The sequence below is a fragment of the Ostrea edulis genome, chromosome 4 (assembly GCF_947568905.1).
Source record: "Ostrea edulis chromosome 4, xbOstEdul1.1, whole genome shotgun sequence".
In the NCBI taxonomy this organism is placed as follows: domain Eukaryota; kingdom Metazoa; phylum Mollusca; class Bivalvia; order Ostreida; family Ostreidae; genus Ostrea; species Ostrea edulis.
The window spans coordinates 36583852-36602697 of NC_079167.1; the positions used below are offsets into that span (position 1 = coordinate 36583852).

Sequence of the window (18846 nt, forward strand, 5' to 3'; positions counted from 1 at the left end):
ATAAGTACCTGAACCACTACACTATCTGGACAACCAATGTGGGGTTTGTATGTAAACAGAACAATTATTTAACCAGGTCATACATGCAAATTTAATCAGTAAGGCAGTATAATCAATCTTATATTTTATCAAATGATAAAATATAATTTAAAATATATATACATTTCTATAATTCAGTCTATTTTTCAATTTTAGAAATTACTCAATGAACAACATAAAGGTGTAAACAAACTTTAATGATTTTTCTCACCTATCCATGTGTAATAAAATGCAGCAACATAATGTTCATCTTCATAACATGCAGTTCTACTAGTTTAATTATCAAAACAGCAAAATCAAATTGACACAAGTGTACAATTTTCACTTTTCTATCTCTCTCCATATACATAAAAAGTTTAACCTTAGAATAGTTTTCATATTGCCATTATGAATTATAGTTAGAGTGTCAGAATCGATTTCTGAATCAAAGAAAAACTTTTTTTTATATATAGAAGAGTAGCCCATTTTCAAAATAAGTAAGAAAAGAGTAATTTTAGCCATTTGTAGACACCAAAATTTACACTCAATTGGAAATAAAATATTCTTGTGATATGCCATCATGCTATTTTCACATTATATAGCAATAATCAATTTCAATAATTATTTAAGAAAAATCAGTTAAATTAGCATAGAAAGCACTAGTATCCAAGCTTTGTCACCTTTCCTTCACTGAAGAAAATAGATATGCAAAAAGAAATACAAAAATGAATACATCATATCAACTCTCTGTTACTTTTAAAAATGTTTCTTACCTGAGCATGAATGCACACAAAATATCTTCAGTTTTAAATAAATAAATAGAAAAACTGTCAATTTTTGAAATAATTTGCAGCTAGCAGGAATTGCATCTTCAAGTTGTCATACAAAACTATTTGTTGAATTATTTCCTCAGTAGTTTTATCCTCACTTTGGTAATGAGCACATATCACATGCATTTTTCTCTGGTATGTTAAGGTAGGTACAATGAGCACATGTCCACAGTCCAGCTCCTGCTCCAGACCCTATAGGGGGTAGCGGAGATGCCCCGGGACCCACATATGAAGTCTCCCTTTGTACCCTGGGTGATGTTTCTAAAACATTGAATGAAAATATAGTAAAACATGCTTACAATGAACATGCTTACAACAAATTCAAGCTTATTGCGAAGTGATATTTATTCCTCTATGAGAGGAAAAATAATGAAAATTGTAATGGATATAACCAAGTTTGGTTACAACAAACTATTTTTCGCTGGTCCTGGGGGTTTGCTTTAACCATGTTTTATTGTATATTTTTATTGTATATCATGGATACAGTTATATTAAGTCTTCACATATGTACAATACAGCTGTAAAAAGGAAACATTGTGGAGAATATCAGAATAGTTTTTACCTGATATCTATAAATAGTTCCATTCCAAAAACAAAAGGTGTGGGCCTTAATGGTGACACATGAGTATTACACAGATGAAAACTCAGTAATTAGGCCTGTTCCTGGGTCTGGATTACTGACCCAACAAATAGGAAATTTCCAATTTTGGAAAGAAAGCTACCTTCATGCTTATTATAACAACACCCCCAATTGTCTGCATATTCAGGAGTAAAAAAGATTTTACAGATTGCATCATTTTTTAAGGTTTGAGCATTCATGCCCATGAACATCTTCACTACCCAAGGGTGATGATACGCAGTGTTCCTCTTTCATTGTCACCCTTGGCTAGCGAAGATGACCCATGAAATTCAGTGTTTGTTCCCCTTGCTCAATACATGATAAATGCAAAATGTGGTGAAACTTGTTTCTATAATTTTGGAGAAGTTGGGAAATGCACAATTATTATCGGACAAAGATGAAGGGCTAACATACATAGCATTAGGTCTGAGTGAATTCCTAATCTTCTAATCACTTGTCAAGTGTCTCTACATTCTCTACATAGATATGAAATTTGTGCAGACTGACATTGTACAGTAACTCCAACATACCATGAGCAGCCATGATTTCTTCCACTGTCGCCCACTCTTGACATTTCATGAACTGAAATGCTTTGTCTAAGTCATTTGTTTTCACCGCCTCCAGTAATGGTACTATTGAGTCCTACAGAACAATTAGAACTTAAAATACAGTGTTGCATTAACACCAAATTAAAATTTTCATATGAAATTCTTTTTAATGGAAGTTCTGTGGTGATATTTTTTTTTAAAAAGTAATGTTCAACACATGTTTCAATAAAGGCATGATACTCACCTTTAATGGAATTATTTCAGATGTTGCGAGGAAAACCAGAAGATGGAAATCTGACACTGCCTCCAGGAATCTGTCAGGCGGGAATTGTTGTAGATAGGTGGACAGGGAGGTGTAGTCCTGTTGAGTCAAATGTAATTCTTTTATTTATTTTTCAATCTGAGAATCACAATAAATACTTTCATATATAACTACCCTTAAACATGAATTTCAATTTTGTAGACTTGGAATTAATTGAAATTTTTAAATTCATTAACTTTGGTGATATATTTTTCATAAATTTGGAGCATATATTTTTTCAAAGAAATTACTGATCTGTAAAAACATTGCTATTAATCAACCTAAATTTTATATGAAAATTTAGCTTTTTGACCTATAATTGAATTTTTTTTTTAAACTCAAACCCTGCCTTTTTTATGTGGTCTTAAATTTTAAGGAAAGGCATTGAACACTGTAACTTAACAGATTTTTTAAAATATAAAACTGACAATACTTCTAATATTAAACTTTTCCATATCTATATTATAAGAAAGCATGAGTGAATATTAATCTAATGCTTAACTTAATTTGTGTTGCTTATATTGTGTTGACACCAACAAACAGAAGTGGTTTATGAGAAAAAATCAGAAGTACAAGCGTAACAAAAGAAACATTCAGACTTACTGTAAAATGCAGTAGTAATCAGTAAACCATTCAAAAATAGAAATGTGGTTCCAACATTGTTCTTTCAATATTTTCTCTTAACATCAGAGAGTATTAATAAAATGTTAGTTCTAAGATAACTTTGTTAAACATTAAATTGAAGAAAGATTGCGCTCAATTAAAGTAAAACCTGAGAAGAAAAATTATTATTTCCAAAATATCCTTTGAACCAACACCATGGGGAACATGAACAATAAGTCTGATGATCCTGTCTCATCAGTACGGTTTTTTCTTTGTGATTACCCACAAAAGTGTGTTTTTGACCTTTGACCTTGAGAGGCACCGTTCTCTCATCATGGGAAATAAATGTACGAGGTTAGATTAACCTAGTCTATCAGTAATCTTTATGTACACATATTTCCCACAAAGTGCTGATAAATGAACAGACATACAGGGAGACTGCACCATACCATAATACAACTCATCTATGATGGTAAAATATGTGTATCAAGTTTGATTATCCAAGTCTCCTTTGTACAGTTTCTATCTTGTTTTCTAGTTATCTAATTCTCATTTGTACAGTTTCTATTTTGTTTTCTAATTATCCAAGTCTCCTTTGTACAGTTTCTAAATTTAATTTAAAATTACCCTTGCAAGTTTGATCTTGAAAAATTGACAGGCCTTTTCCTCTAATCCTTGGGTACATGTGTACCCAATTTGATGATCCTAGCCTTATAAGCACTGTTTTTATCTGACCCACAAAATGCTGACACACTTACAGATAGATGCACTGTGCCATACCATAATACGACCTGTCTATGATGGGCATATAAAAAGACTAAGTTTAACACATTGTAGCTTAAAAACAAGCACTACAACCCCTTTTTGTTATTCATAATTCTTTTCATTGTAGAAATTAAGATTTTACTTTCAAAAGAAGAATGAAATACTTGTGTTTCTCCTATCTCCTGTCGATACTCCACTGGGAATAGCTTGGCATCTGTGTGAAGGTGAGCTTTAAAGGTGTACTGAGCAGAAAGTGGAAAAGCTGCTGGCATGTCCACCAAAAGATACTCCACAGGCAGCGGTCTCGCTAGCTGTGTGACCTCATTACCATAGGAGTCCTTCACCTACAATATATGATCATCTGTCATTGGTTTGTAAATCAGTTTTGTTGTTTTATCTCCAAGCATGCCAGTAGTATGATCCATTTTTCTTGCATAGAACTGTGTAATTGATACTCCATACTTCCTATAAAAAATCTTCTAAAGTAAACTATTATCAGTGAATTTATGTCCCCTACTTTGACATTTATAGGTAAATACAATGCTTTAGCTATCTGAGAAGTACAACATTCACCAAGCCCAGAGGTTGAGGTAAATTTCATACCTCAAATGTAGCTTAAGCATCGCTGAAACTGGCTATTAGAGCTTACAAAACAATACCTGGTCAGTCTTCTTTGTTTACAGCTAGAGTGCAAGACCTAGTTGACCGTGAATAGAGACCAGATTTTTCATTGAATAACCAAAAAATAATAACTGATTATATCAATTTGGGAAATTATTGCTGATGTGATATTGGAAAAATCAAATGTTATATTCACTAAGGTGGCATGTGGAAGTGAATATAATGTTCTTTTATTTTTAGTTTGTTCGATCTCGGCCAATCAGAAAGCTCAAAATTATTCAATCATAAATTATCTGACTTGTGCTTTTCAAAAAGGGACATACTTTATATGGACTTAATTTTTGCAGTTTCAGAGCTAAATCACAATATTGGATATATCATCAAGAGACCAGTTGTTATTTTCGGGGAGCTAGTGACCTTGACCTTTGGGTTTAAAAAGCATATGGGTCATCCTTTTTTCATGAACTCCTCCTGTAAAAATTTCATTACTGAATCTCAAAAAATTAAGAGACACCTCCTGCAAATCATTTTTCATCATGTGACACGGTGACCTTGACATTTTGACATAAAAACAGTATGGGTCATACTTAATCTAAATCATGAAGATTTCAACAGAAGTTCCATTGCTTTATAAGCTCAAATGGGTTTTTCTTTTACAATAGTATCTGGAAACAAAACACTGACAGCCAGATAAACCGATTGACAGACCCAAACTAATCCAATCACTGACAGGCAGATAAAAAGATTGACAGACCCAAACTAAACCAAATCACTGACAGGCAGATAAAAAGATTGACAGACCCAAATTAATCCAAATCACTGACAGGCAGATAAACAGATTGACAGACCCAAATTAATCCAAATCACTGACAGGCAGATAAAAAGATTGACAGACCCAAATTAATCCAAATCACTGACAGGCAGATAAACAGATTGACAGACCCAAATTAATCCAAATCACTGACAGGCAGATAAACAGATTGACAGACCCAAATTAATCCAAATCACTGACAGGCAGATAAACAGATTGACAGACCCAAATTAAAATCACTGACAGGCAGATAAACAGATTGACAGACCCAAATTAATCCAAATCACTGACAGGCAGATAAACAGATTGACAGACCCAAATTAATCCAATTCCTGCTGTTTGCAACCTCGGGTCAATCTCGAGAGTGCCTTCTATTGAAGCCTGTTTATAAAATATTGAGTATTTAGGGGGGGATGCCAAAATCAAGAATGAAAGAAATATTTACACGCATCAATGGTCTAAATTTTCTTTAAAAAAATGAACTAATCATAGAGGTTTATATACTGCATCTAGGAAACAAGGATTCTCTGCCAAAGATTGATCGCTTGTTTGCTTTACGAGAATTGTTCACTCATATTGAGACATCACCAGCTGTGGGTGAACTACCACAAATTTAGATCTATGTTTAGAGCTCAGGGCTGTAACAGAGAGAGTTCTGTAGTGTACAAATGCTAGCCACGACACGGGACCTTCGTTTTTAAGGTCATATCTGAAAGACCTGTGATTCTCACTTCTAAATGTCAAGCGTTTGGCGAAGGAGCAATCACTACCTATCTTTACGTCTATATTTTGATGTGGCCGTGGTACAGGCAGGACTCAAACTCAAGACCTCCCGAGTTACCTCTGCCAAAGAAAGTTACAAAATGGCTAAGTTATGACAAAGTGTAAAGTAGAATTTTGAAAGGAAATTCTTGTGCAGAAAACATTCAAGATGATTGGAGATATTGAAGGTGACCATTATTCTTTGTTTTGTGTTATGTTTGTTATGAGATGTTTGAAAATTTGAAAGTTTCATTTTTTTCCTGAATTACAAATATATTGCACAAATTTGTTGATAGATTTCGAATCAATTTTCCTTTTGATATTAATTTTGTACAGTACAGTTAAAATTACACATAATAAATGGAAACCAAATTCATACATACAGATAGTCAAAGTTTCAGTATTGATTGAAGATCTTACTTTAATATTAAAAACAATACAATAAAGATGTTCCTGATAACACTAGCCTGTCAGCATTCATGTAAGATACAGCAGGACAAGTATTGTTGATATCACCTTGTATCATTAGTTCACATTGAGTCATGTGACAAATCTGACCACATACCTTGTAAAATACATCTGGAACATACTGTTTTTCTGAAGACTCTTTGATATAGCCCAGTTCTGGGGCATCCTTAGTTGGAATCAGACAGTCATCATTAACCAAGGCCATACATTGATTGGACACCTGATAACCCTCAAAATGAATCTGATTGGAGGCATCACCTGAAAGTACACATTCACTACCATTACAATTGTACTACAATCCTCACGGAACAACAGGCCTAAGTAAGTACAATCATGGTTATTCATTGCGTCTAGTATATTTTTCATATGACTAATCATGCCACCTCAAAATGAGATATATAAAAAAACATTGACAACCAGCCTTACCAATGTTTAGAAGAGAACTTTAACCTGCATTTAGTGTACTGTTGTCGTTATGATGAGCATTTTATTATTAGTATACTAAAATATCTATAATTCATACACTATCTATTATTGTGAAACTTTTTTCTAAAGATAATGTTAAATCATCTATTTTTGTGGGGTCAATTTCATGTGGTGTAAATAGCATGTTCATGATTTGGTTGTAAATAGCATGTTCATGATTTGGTTGTAAATAGCGTGTTCATGATTTGGTTGTAAATAGCGTGTTCATGATTTGGTTGTAAATAGTGTGTTCATGATTTGGTTGTAAATAGTGTGTTCATGATTTGGTTGTAAGTAGTGTGTTCATGATCTGGTTGTAAATAGTGTGTTCATGATTTGGTTGTAAATAGTGTGTTCATGATTTGGTTGTAAATAGTGTGTTCATGATTTGGTTGTAAATAGTGTGTTCATGATTTGGTTGTACATTGTGTGTTCATGATTTGGTTGTAAATAGTGTGTTCATGATTTGGTTGTAAATAGTGTGTTCATGATTTGGTTGTAAATAGTGTGTTCATGATTTGGTTGTAAGTAGTGTGTTCATGATCTGGTTGTAAATAGTGTGTTCATGATTTGGCTGTAAATAGTGTGTTCATGATTTGGTTGTACATTGTGTGTTCATGATTTGGTTGTAAATAGTGTGTTCGTGATTTGGTTGTAAATAGTGTGTTTATGATTTGGTTGTACATTGTGTTCATGATTTGGTTGTAAATGCAGGTAGTGTGTTCATGATTGGTTGGATTGTAATTTATACACTGAACAATATTTTTTTTCATTTGCACAATACTGATAGGTATCAAATAATTATCATTTAAGGAAGTTAGCTCCTGAGCTTTTGAGCACAACTGCGCAGGATGCTACAGCTAAGTATTTACTGGTTCAATACTGATCTCATTGGTGCAAACATATTACACATCTATCACTGAACTCTATCCAGTGAGAAATTTTTGTGTCAATTTCAATTTTGAAAGGGTTTGGTTGGACTATATTTTGTGGAAGAAGAATTGATTAATCAAAAAGTTCGAAATCTGCATGATATTTACAGTTTCTGTATCATCCAATATAACTTAGAAGTTTATACTCCTATACGTGTATTTCAGTTTCATAATCTATGATACAAGTAGTTGATACTTGGAACTACAAATGTAGTTCGAATGTTGTAATTCATTAAATTTGATTGATATATTTTTCCAAACAAAACACCAATTCTTAAAAAAGTTTAAATTAATTTACTCAAAATTTTGAATAAAAATTCAGTATTTTGGCCAATAATTTAAAAATTTGATCTCTACCCCCCACTTTTTAAAGTTCCATATTACACCTAATATGTCTTAATTTGATTTCATGAATTTTTTCTCATATCAAGGTCAAAAAGGTCATTATTTATTTCCATTACTCAAATTAAACTTTTTTAAAATCTGTATTGTTAGAAGACATGATTATGTATCTATTTTATGTAATGATTGATTTGTGGTGTATTAACATCATTGAATAAATCATGAGTAAATTTCAAGAGCAAAAAGGTCATGTTTAGAAAACTGTAGCTCAATAACAAGCATTGCAACCCCCGTTTTTTTTTTAAATTTCCTAATTCTCCTTCGATGTAGAAATCAAAAACACACTTCCTTAAAAATTGACACTACTCAAAATCTCCGGTGCAATCCTCTTTAATGCTTATATTTACACTTCTCGATAAAACGCTTAAATGTTTTGAAATATACCTTTACTCTGCACACATATGTGAAATTGATAGAGCAGTAATGTTAGCTAGCTGAATATCGGTTTTCATCAGTTCTATAACAAGGAGCTCTGTGTTGTAGATAGAGTGGCTGGGGTGGAAATAGAAATAGTTGATACTCTCTATTTTTCATTTTGGAATAAAACACAAAACTTTCAATCTACATTATTAGCTCATCCACAGCATCTTCCATTCCTAGGATTCACAGAATATCCATTCAGACTGTTCGCAATCGACTACGGGATGCTAGGATTAGAGTGTGCAGACCTGTTCATGGCATTGTTCTGACTCTGCAATGTCACTGACTTCAATGGTCTCTGACTCATAGAGTATGGCTGCGGCAATGTTAGCAGACAGTTGGTTCAGTGATAAATCTGGAGTTTTTCTGTAGAGACTCAATGGAATACTCAAGAGTATATAGGTGCCAAAATGAATGTTTTGTGCAAAATTGCATGCAGGAGGCTGACCAGTTTGGAGGGGGAAGTGTTTAGGGCTGTCACGGTTCAGACATTTTTCAGTTTGGTTCAGGAAACAAAACCTTGGTTTTCGGTTTGTTTTGGTTCGGTTTTATTTTGTATGACAAAATAAAATAACTTAATGAATCTAAAAATAACGATGATCCCGAAGGGCTCACTAAATATTGAATTTGGGTGACCTTGAACTGTTAATGACTGTATAAATTATAAGAGTTTGTGATACTTTGATTATCAACTCAGCATTTACATCATTTTTGTGTTATCAATAAGTCAATTATTAAGTATTTCTCATGCCTTAAAATACATATGAAATTGTGCTATGCATTTCTGTTTATGATCAGTATATACTTGTAATTCAACAGAAAATACATGTATTGTTGCTATAGTAACATTAACCTTTGATATTTTAAATCAAAATAACAATCTTTCCCTCATCCCAATATTCCAGAATGTTTAAAAATAACTGAATTTCATTCCATAAAAATCCTCCAGACCAGCAAAGATTGCTTGAAAATCAATTCCATGACTCCATAAGTGCAGTTTTGTACACGCTCAGTGCCAACAGCTATAAGACAACACAAGTTTACTTGTACAGTATATGAATAAGGGAAAATACCTGTTACTACAACAGTAACAAACTTGGATCCAAAATGTCCATCTGGAGACAATTTACAGGGATTGGTATATTTGTTTTGGAAATCAGCAGCCATGATGCACTCTTGGGCACTTAGAAAATGAGAATTCTGTAATAAAAAACATTCCAAAGTTTTATAACATGCCTTTGGTAAAAGCATCTAAAATTAACTAGTTGTGTAATTGTTCAGATCTTTATAGTATCTCATATAAACATATCATAATCATGTCTCTTGCTGTTTTCATTGCAAGATTACTACTGTGACCACATCTCCCGAAGTTCCAGTTTTTGCCCACTCCCAAATTCTGGTGACAAACAAATTGTTTCAAACATTGTGGGGGAAATAGTTAACTACATGTGTATGTACAGCTGCAAAAGATGAAAATTTCCAAAAGATCACAAGGTGCGTGGAATTCTTATCTGATAGCTGTGTGTGGTATAAACACTGATGGAGAGATTTTATATCAACAGCGACATTGATTTCTTCACATAACAAGGGCAAATACTAGTACTATATGTGCCTTATATCATCATGCAGTTAAAGCTTGACTTAAGACATCGTGTTATATATTTTTTAAAAATATCTAATGTAACCTTGTTTTAATGTCTAATATGGTAAAATCTCATGATTTTGTCTCAAAATATATTAAAAGCAAGATACCGAAGTAAAACAATTAATAATGTTCAAAACTGATTTTTATGTTACCGAGAGCTGATGCAGAATATGCCTTACAAAAGGGATTAGGCTAAATCTAAACTGCACTGATCTTGTGCATGTGCACTAAAACTAAAAATATGCTCAACACATGCTACCAAACATTCCAACGTGCATTCAAACATTGGATAACTTAAAGGACTTGTTTGACATTAATAATAGGAGTACCATGTTTGCTGTAAAAATGGTAATCAAAGGCCACATGCCAGCATAGTTATATGTATCATTTTGTTCTTGTTTTTCATGGTGGTGGTTGGGATATGCAAAATAAGATTTTTATCAAATTCTACTAAATTTTAAACAGATACTCTTGACACTACAAAAACATGTGTTTTTGGAACACTATACCCTTGAGCCTGAAGTTCAGCTATGGCAAATCCAATCATGACCTTGATTGATCAATAGTTTTGACCTTCACCTTTCAGCTCTCTTAGTATGAAGTCTCTAATTTGTATAGTTCAAAACACAGGCAATTCTAACCACTTGGGTTCAAATCACAAAGACAGACAAATCAAAAACAATATGCCCCATCAATCTCAAGGGTATAAAAACACATTCCACGTACAATATTTCCTCTGAAGTGCTTAACACTGCCTTTGCTAAGATCCTCCGCCAGTAGATCAGTAAATATCCATCCCACCGGGCGAACACCAAGAGAATCAGCCACTCTGTTTACCCGTTCTTCTGCGGGGTCCGCCAACAGTTGTAGAACGTTTTTGTGACTTTTCTAAAGAGAAAATAATAACCTAGACTAAACATATACATGTACAAGTAACTCTTATACCATGATTTGATTCCCACTACTGCAACATCTAGTTAAATATCATTGTTTTATAACATGGTGGAAATGCAATTCCTGTTTCTATTCATTTACTATAATACATTCTTAAAAATGTGTAAGCTGCATTTAAAAAAAAAAGGAGGGAAAACCATTGTATTGTATATGAATTTACATGTACATATACTTTTGACATTCAAAAAGAAAAAAACATTTCTTCATCAAATCAGTCATAATATTTTACCTGTGGAGGTTCATAAATAGCAGCTACTGTGGCCTTTATACCTAACGGCGTGTCTTTATGAGGCTCGTATCGACCATACATGATTCCTAGCCTCTGATTCCCTGTTCTTCGCCAGTAGTTCAAGAATCTGTCGACTATTGAAGCATTTTCAAACATCACATAGTCCACATGTCTGTACCTCTGAAAAAATATTATAAGAAATTTAGAATATGAATAATTTTAAATGCACATCTTCAAAAACGTTTGTAGCTGGTAGGACAATCAAAAGCTGTTGAAATTTGAAATTTCAATGATACATTTTATGTGATTAACATAATAGATTGCACATATCGGTAAATATATTGAAGCAATGTAAGGATGTGCTCATTTCATATGCCATCTGATTTTAGATAGGATTTACTTTCATGAACATTTGCTATCTGTAGAACTGTAAGTAATATACACGTATTTCTATGAAGATTCAGATGTGATGTGCTATATAAAAGCTTCTAACCCTTTGCCTCAAATTCCAGCTTCAGACAGACTAGTGGATTAATATCATACCAAGTGATCATCATATGTTTGAAATGCAGTTTAATACATGAAATATATGGCTAAATATTTAGGAGCCATTTGCAATATTTTTTTTCCAATTCACTAGTAAAATGACTTTTGAGAAACAGATAAAGATCTGATGACCCCCCCCCCCCCCCCCCCCCTCACTCCCACCTAAACAAATGAAACTAACCTGTCTATTGAGTGTAACTGCATTTGGCTGACACTTGGTACAGATGCCTCCTGGCCATGGGGGGTGCTCAGTACATCCTGGTTTAATCTTACAACTTAAGTTCTCCAAGGACACAAATTTTCCTCTAAAATACACAAAATTCAAATAGAAGAAGGTAAAAAATAAAACAGTTTAAACCAATTTTCAGATAACTTTTGAGTTGTGATTCGTCTGGTGGACTTACCTATCTACACCCCCAGTCAGTTTTCTGATGTGTGAATGAAATGATAGAAATTTTATAGGAGGGTCACAGCTCTTCAAAAATTCTTCATCATATGGCTGTTGAAAAAGGAATAAATTGTATGAATACAAAGACACAAAATCATATAGTGTACATTTAATGTGAAGATTAAATCTATGTACAAATACTTGCACTCCTTAAGAGAGGAGCACCAAAATGTCACCTGGAGAAGAAAACTCACCTCTAGAGGAACACAGTGCAGACATTTGCCTTGAGGTCCGTGACGACAACTAAAACACAAAAAAATCAAACATACTGTAGCCCAGGTTTTTTTGTGAAACATTATTTTTGTGTAATCTTCCTGGAATATGATGTAACAAGAACTCAATGCTTGCAAAAATTTCTGTGTTTAATAGTATATTAAGTACGCGTACTCATCTCATGTATAAATCGATATCACTGATCTAACATACTTAAAGTTTCTCAAAATATTATTGATATAGTGAAATTCCTCAATTCACCCCCCCCCCCCCCCCCCCCTGTAAAAAATCCGGTCCCCTCTCAAAATCAATTAAACATTCTAAATAGCCTTAACTCTTTCTTATACAGAAATTTCCATAATATTGGCTGTCCCTGAAAAAAGGATACTGTACAGTTTCTTATAATTAATACACTGAGCAAACAGAAAATACTCCTTCACCAAACCAGCCATTGTTAGTGATCATGTCAAGATCCACACATTTAAATCTTTATGAATATAGGTGTTCATCAGTGACATGTGGTCTGTAACCACCTCAGTAGTTTGTTTATTTATCACCGGGATTGATTGTATCTTGTTTAATGTCTCTCTCGAGAATTTTTCACTCATATGGAAACGTCACCAACACCAGTGAAGGGCTTCAAATTTAGGCCTATGCTCGGCACTTACGACCATTGAGCAGTGAGGGTTCTTTAGCGTGCCATACCTACTGCGACACGGGACACCTGTTTTTAAGGTCATCTCCGAGGACCCGTGACATTCACACCTGATGCCGAGCATTTGGCGATGGAACTGTCACTACCTGATTTAACGACTTAGGTCTGTCATGGCCGGGATTCGAACCCCGGTCTACCGCATGCGGGGCGAATGCTCTAACCTCTAGGCTTATCACCTGGACTCAATGAATAAGTGACAAAATTATTCAATGTATGTTGGGCTTATTTTTTACACTCATATTTATGAATACTTAATAATTGAACAATCTATGTAGATCCTACAAGCTTTTTAAAACGACATGATGCAACACATTGTGTGTAAACATCATTTGACAACAAATTGTAGACATCAGGGGAAGCTAGCTTTCTTATGTTACTAAATTTGTTGTGAATTTTCAAAAAAAATATTGTGGATATTTGATGATTGTGAAGTAAAAGGAAAGAGTCTACCAAACGTGTCAACATGGAAAATCAGTTTCAGAAATTGAATTTAGATACTTGACTATGTTATGCAATAAGACGCTCTAAAGTACAACCACATATCACTGGTAATTGCCTTGCCAGCATTCGACCTAACATCAAAGCAAACAGTGCCTATCCTACATTTGCTAATTGACAAATGGATTTTTTGGGGGAGGGGAAATGCATGCACTAATAGTCTTAGCTTTAGAAAGGGCACGTAACTCATCAATTGTCTTTTTTTTTTCTGCAAATCAGCCATTCCTCTAAACCATTTCCCCCCCCCCCCCCCCCCCCCCCCCCCATTCCAACAGTAGGAAGGAGTTTCATCGTATGGTGCAACCAGTTACCCAATAACACTTCTATCAAAGAACTGTTTTCCCATCAAGAATTAATAAAGATTGATTTTGAAATAATTCATAAAAAACTTTTCCTCTTACAGTTGTTCGTTCTTTTCTCTGTAGATTTTGCCATCTTCTTTATACAGGATCTGATCCACCTCATCCTCAACAACAGATTGTGAGGAGCCCGAGGACATTGACGAGCCTGATATACTGACAGATCCCATATCGCCTGTTATGTTGGAGGTACCAGACCCACTGCTCATACTATCAATGCTAGCATTGCTCTGTTTACGGTCGGATGAAAGCAGAAACAACATGTCTCCATGCCTACAACACAAATGAATACTTAAAGAAAAAATATTTAGAAGACTGATTATTATATGAAATAAAAAAGTGAGCTATCTCACATACCCCACAATGAATGACAATGCTACACATAATAAATAGCACTGCTGTGCATAAAATACAACAAATTAACGTTACAATTTAAATTTTTATTTGAATGACAGCATGTTGAGAATAAGGAATTAGCATTACTTTAATAGCATACAATTTTTCTTCTTGAATATATATGTGGTCAATACCGGAGCCAGACTTCTATGTTCAAAAGGGGCATAACCCCTAACAACCCAACCCCCCATCAAAATTTCCTGTGAATATGCACATCTACATAATACGTCCATATTGAGCTAAACTTCTAAGTTCAAATGGTGCATAACTCACAGAAAAAAACTTGAATCAGATTCCCTATTAATATGCACATCCACACAATATGTTTTTATTAACTACAAAGTTTCATGAAATTCTGTTAAGCAGTTTCAGAGGAGTTGTGCTAAAAAGAACAGAACTGACTGATGGACAGGTCAAATACATTATACCCATTGCAACTTATTGTGTGGGGTATAACAACCGTTCTTTTAAAAACAGGGGGTTTTTTCAGTTGAGAAATGTATGTACGCACTTGACTTTGTAAGTTTCAAGAGTTTTAGCCCTGGATGTTCTGATCCATTCTTTTTTATCCCGTGATTTATAGACATTCCAACCGGTGTCACCTAATCCAAATTCCTTCTGCACCTGTTGTAAAAATCATACAATGAATACACAACAAATAAACATCCATAAAAATTGACATGCATGTATTCAAAAGAATCAACCAATTAACTTTTTAAAACTGGAATATTTTGAAGTTTGTCTCTGAAGTACAAATGTTTCATAATTTCCATTTTAAGTTTAAATATAGGTAAACATATTAACCTTGTTCAAGAATTCTGCCACTGTTTCCAGAGGTTTGGATTCAATTCTTTTTGTCCCATGTTCTGCTGACTGTACTCGAACAATCTTGTAACAAAAGATACAATGTATAATATTTAGATGCATGTCTAAATACAATGCTAATATCTTTGTTTCTTACTAATTTCAGAGCTATCAAGAGTTTTATCTAAGGAAGCTGTATATTGTGAAAGAGAACAAAATTTTTTTTTTGTATATACATGTACATAAGAGTAGTACATGTACCACCAAATGTATGGATAAAAAGGTACATGCTGTAAACAGAAATACACACGTAAGAATTCGATCTGCATGGTGAAAGTATGAAGTCTGCAGGGTATTTAGCATTCTCCTATTATCCAAAACATGTAAGAACTGTCTAGCTTGGTTGTCACCTTGACCATACTGTCCTGCTGCGCAATAAGCGCATATAAAGGAGGCACATAGTACCAATTTGGTCATTTTTGAATGAAAAAAGACAAGGGGGTAGGTCATCTATGCATTGTAAGAGCCTAATTGTAGCAACAGTAATTTACCACTTCCTTTTTAATGATATAAATGTGATAGGGCTGCAACAATATATAGACCTCATGACATGATATTTATAACAATATTCAGCAAATGATACTATATGTATTTAAAATGGTGTCACATTTTATGAATGTAGAAAATAAAGACAAATGCATAAATCTAGTTAACATTTGGACCATCAGTAATTAGGGGTGAAACAATAAATTGCAGTTGAATAAGGATTCTGGGTCTTCCATTTGATTCATTCCAGATAAATTTTGTATTAGTTCCTTATATACATACATACATATATGTATATTCATTTATATACATATTTCCTTTCAATACAGGCACTCTGATTGGTTAATTCAAGTATAATCAACGTATTTTCAAAATGGGCATTTAGCATTCAGCAAATTGCCAGGTACTGTTGAAAAAATCCTCCCCTTACATACAATACTTTGGTTTTAAATCAGGTGTTAAAAAATATAGCCAAATGCAAGATATGCTACATAATGCAAGATGGGGAGTACCACAAAAAGATTGAAATACTGAACGTGATTGAAATATCTACATAACAGATATCAATTGTATGTTATGATTGTATTGATTGATTATATTTTGTTTAATGTCTCTCTCGAGAATTTTTCACTCATATGGAGACGTCACCAAGACCAGTAAAGAGCTTCAAATTTAGGCGCTTACGGCCATTGAGCAGTGAGGGTTCTTTAGCGTGCCACACCTACTGTGACACGGAGCATCTGTTTTTAAGGTCATCTCCGAGGACCCGTGACATTCACACCTGATGCTGAGCATTTGGCAATGGAACTGTCACCACCTGTTTTAACGACTTAGGTTTGTCGCGGCCAGGATTCAAACCCCGGCCTTCCACATGCGGGGCAAACGATCTAATTTCTAGGCCACCATGGCTCTGTATGTTATGAAAATGAACTCAAAAGTAACCGAACCAAGACTATTGTATCACCATTTGTATTGATACTGTATTTAAAGGTGCTGAATCATTTCAACCCTATAAATAACACAAAGTCTGCATGTAGCAACATTTGAAACTGGGTTTATTTAACCATTCATATCATCAGCAAAGCAGAACCCAGAATTTTTTTTGATTTGTGGTTCATTGGTAACAAATTCAAATCAGATCTGCACATATGCCATCTTCTAAACATACAACTCAACCAAAATGGATGATTCAAATAAATCTGAATCAAATGAATCAAACTGCAACATAAATTCAGGGTTCAACACCACCTGAAAATCAGAATGTCCATCTGAAGGCTTGATATGTGGTGGACCATGGTGAAATTTAGGATTCTAGAATTACGGGTAAATGAGATGAAGTGATAAGATTACCTGCATGGGAAAGTAATAAATTTAGGAGTGAATGTTTACTGAATTAAAGTAGATACTATAAACTTCATTAGATTATCTTCAATAGACAGCTCATCTTGTTCCATTACCTTAAGTAAATGCAATGTGATAGTATTTAATCAATGGTAGTGAAATTGTTTATAATCTAATATCAAAACCAATCCGGATAAGTCTAAGAATCCATGGCTTTGAGCACAAAAACAAATTCTTAAATAATTGCTTTCTCTATAGCTGTGATTAAATCACTTGATAATTTAGCAGAATATAAACATTCTAAACAAGAATCACTACTTGTATTATTTGTAAAGTAAATAAATAATCATTTATAAAGATTTTTCTTTCTTTTTTTATTTTAGTCTATTAGATCTATTTATTTTTAAATTTGGAATTACAAACAAAAGTTCTGCTGATAAATAGATAGGAAAATCAACAGGAATGGTAGAAGTCTAGGTGGCTAGAGTCATTAGATATGATGAAATAAATTGAAGGAAATGTATTTTTTCTTCCTAACAAGAATTTTGGAGGGAACAACTGGGACCTGGATAGTCCACTTGAATTTGAAAGGTGGTGGTCCTTAACTGGAAAAAAGTTTGCATCGAACCTTAGCATAATGTGAACTGAACAGTGGTGAATTTTACTATCATATACTGTCTCATGGTTTTCATTATATCCTTTACATGTAAAATGAGTATGGATAAAAATATTTAGGCTATTTGTATTTTATAGGATAATGAAAACAAATGAAGCATGGGGTAGTTGGTATAATCAAGAGACATTTATTCCATATAAATAATTATATTTTGAGATAAATTTTGTTTCTTTTTCTTTGAATTAAATTAACTCACAACCTAACATGGCTAAATAAACAGGCAAAGTTCATTGAAGCTGTGAGTTTTCAATTCAAATGGAGATCTATTTCAACAAGTGTTTGAAGGTAAATTTGACAGTTGTGGGGAAATATATTAAGAACTATTTTGTCGCAAAATATTGAGCCAGTTGAGACAGCAATGTAAAAATAACTTGATATAACACTCAACTCGAGTGTAGTAAAATATGCGCAGTACATCGAAGGCTGGATCTGTAGCAACTAGCAATTTTGTATATCCCCAATATATTATTCCCTTCAGAAATCTACACCGACTACAGTACCGCTGCCAACTTGGATTTGATAGCCCGACACAATAAATGAATTATAAAAACATTGAAAAGCATTTTAAGAGTTATGTACGTTGATCAAATAGGATAAAGATAACAGTTACACAAGTCTCTTGAATGTCATGCCTATTTTTATGCATAGACCGGTGAGGCGACGCTTTAACAACGGCCTTACGGGTGTTTACATTTGAAAGTTCTGTTCAAAGTCAAGAGAAAAACAGAATTTAGATCTGACTGAAGGAAAAAAGCTTACAATCTGTTTAGACTTCGACATCCTTTGTTAAATCTACTTCCAACATTCGTCTGCAACAGCTGACTTGCAAATTCTTGCTCTTCCACCAATATTCCATCAATGTAAAATGCGCGCTCTGAAAGGCCTCGACAAGAAGCATTTTGGTAAAACGT

General features: G+C 33.8%; 1 protein-coding gene across 1 annotated transcript; it reads right to left on the reverse strand.

Moving 5' to 3' along the window:
• Positions 1–217: 217 nt before the first annotated feature.
• Positions 218–18814, reverse strand: LOC125670575 (nuclear protein localization protein 4 homolog). Its single transcript, XM_048905808.2, has 15 exons — positions 18695–18814; positions 15373–15456; positions 15080–15192; positions 14215–14445; positions 12582–12630; positions 12344–12438; positions 12121–12244; positions 11394–11573; positions 10937–11098; positions 9639–9765; positions 6444–6604; positions 3849–4028; positions 2260–2376; positions 1998–2109; positions 218–1109 (listed from the first exon to the last, which is right to left on the reverse strand). The coding sequence occupies exons 1-15, from the start codon at positions 18713–18715 to the stop codon at positions 943–945; spliced, it is 1923 nt and encodes a 640-aa protein (XP_048761765.1). The 5' UTR covers positions 18716–18814; the 3' UTR covers positions 218–942.
• Positions 18815–18846: the final 32 nt, after the last annotated feature.

Coding starts and splice junctions, on each gene's coding strand:
- LOC125670575 (XM_048905808.2), bottom strand. CDS start 18,715: ATGTCGAAGTCTAAACAGATT. Junction 12,439..12,581: donor TGCACTGTGTTCCTCTAGAG/GTGAGTTTTCTT, acceptor CTTTTTCAACAG/CCATATGATGAAGAATTTTT. Junction 2,377..3,848: donor AGGAGATAGGAGAAACACAA/GTATTTCATTCT, acceptor TTGACTCAACAG/GACTACACCTCCCTGTCCAC.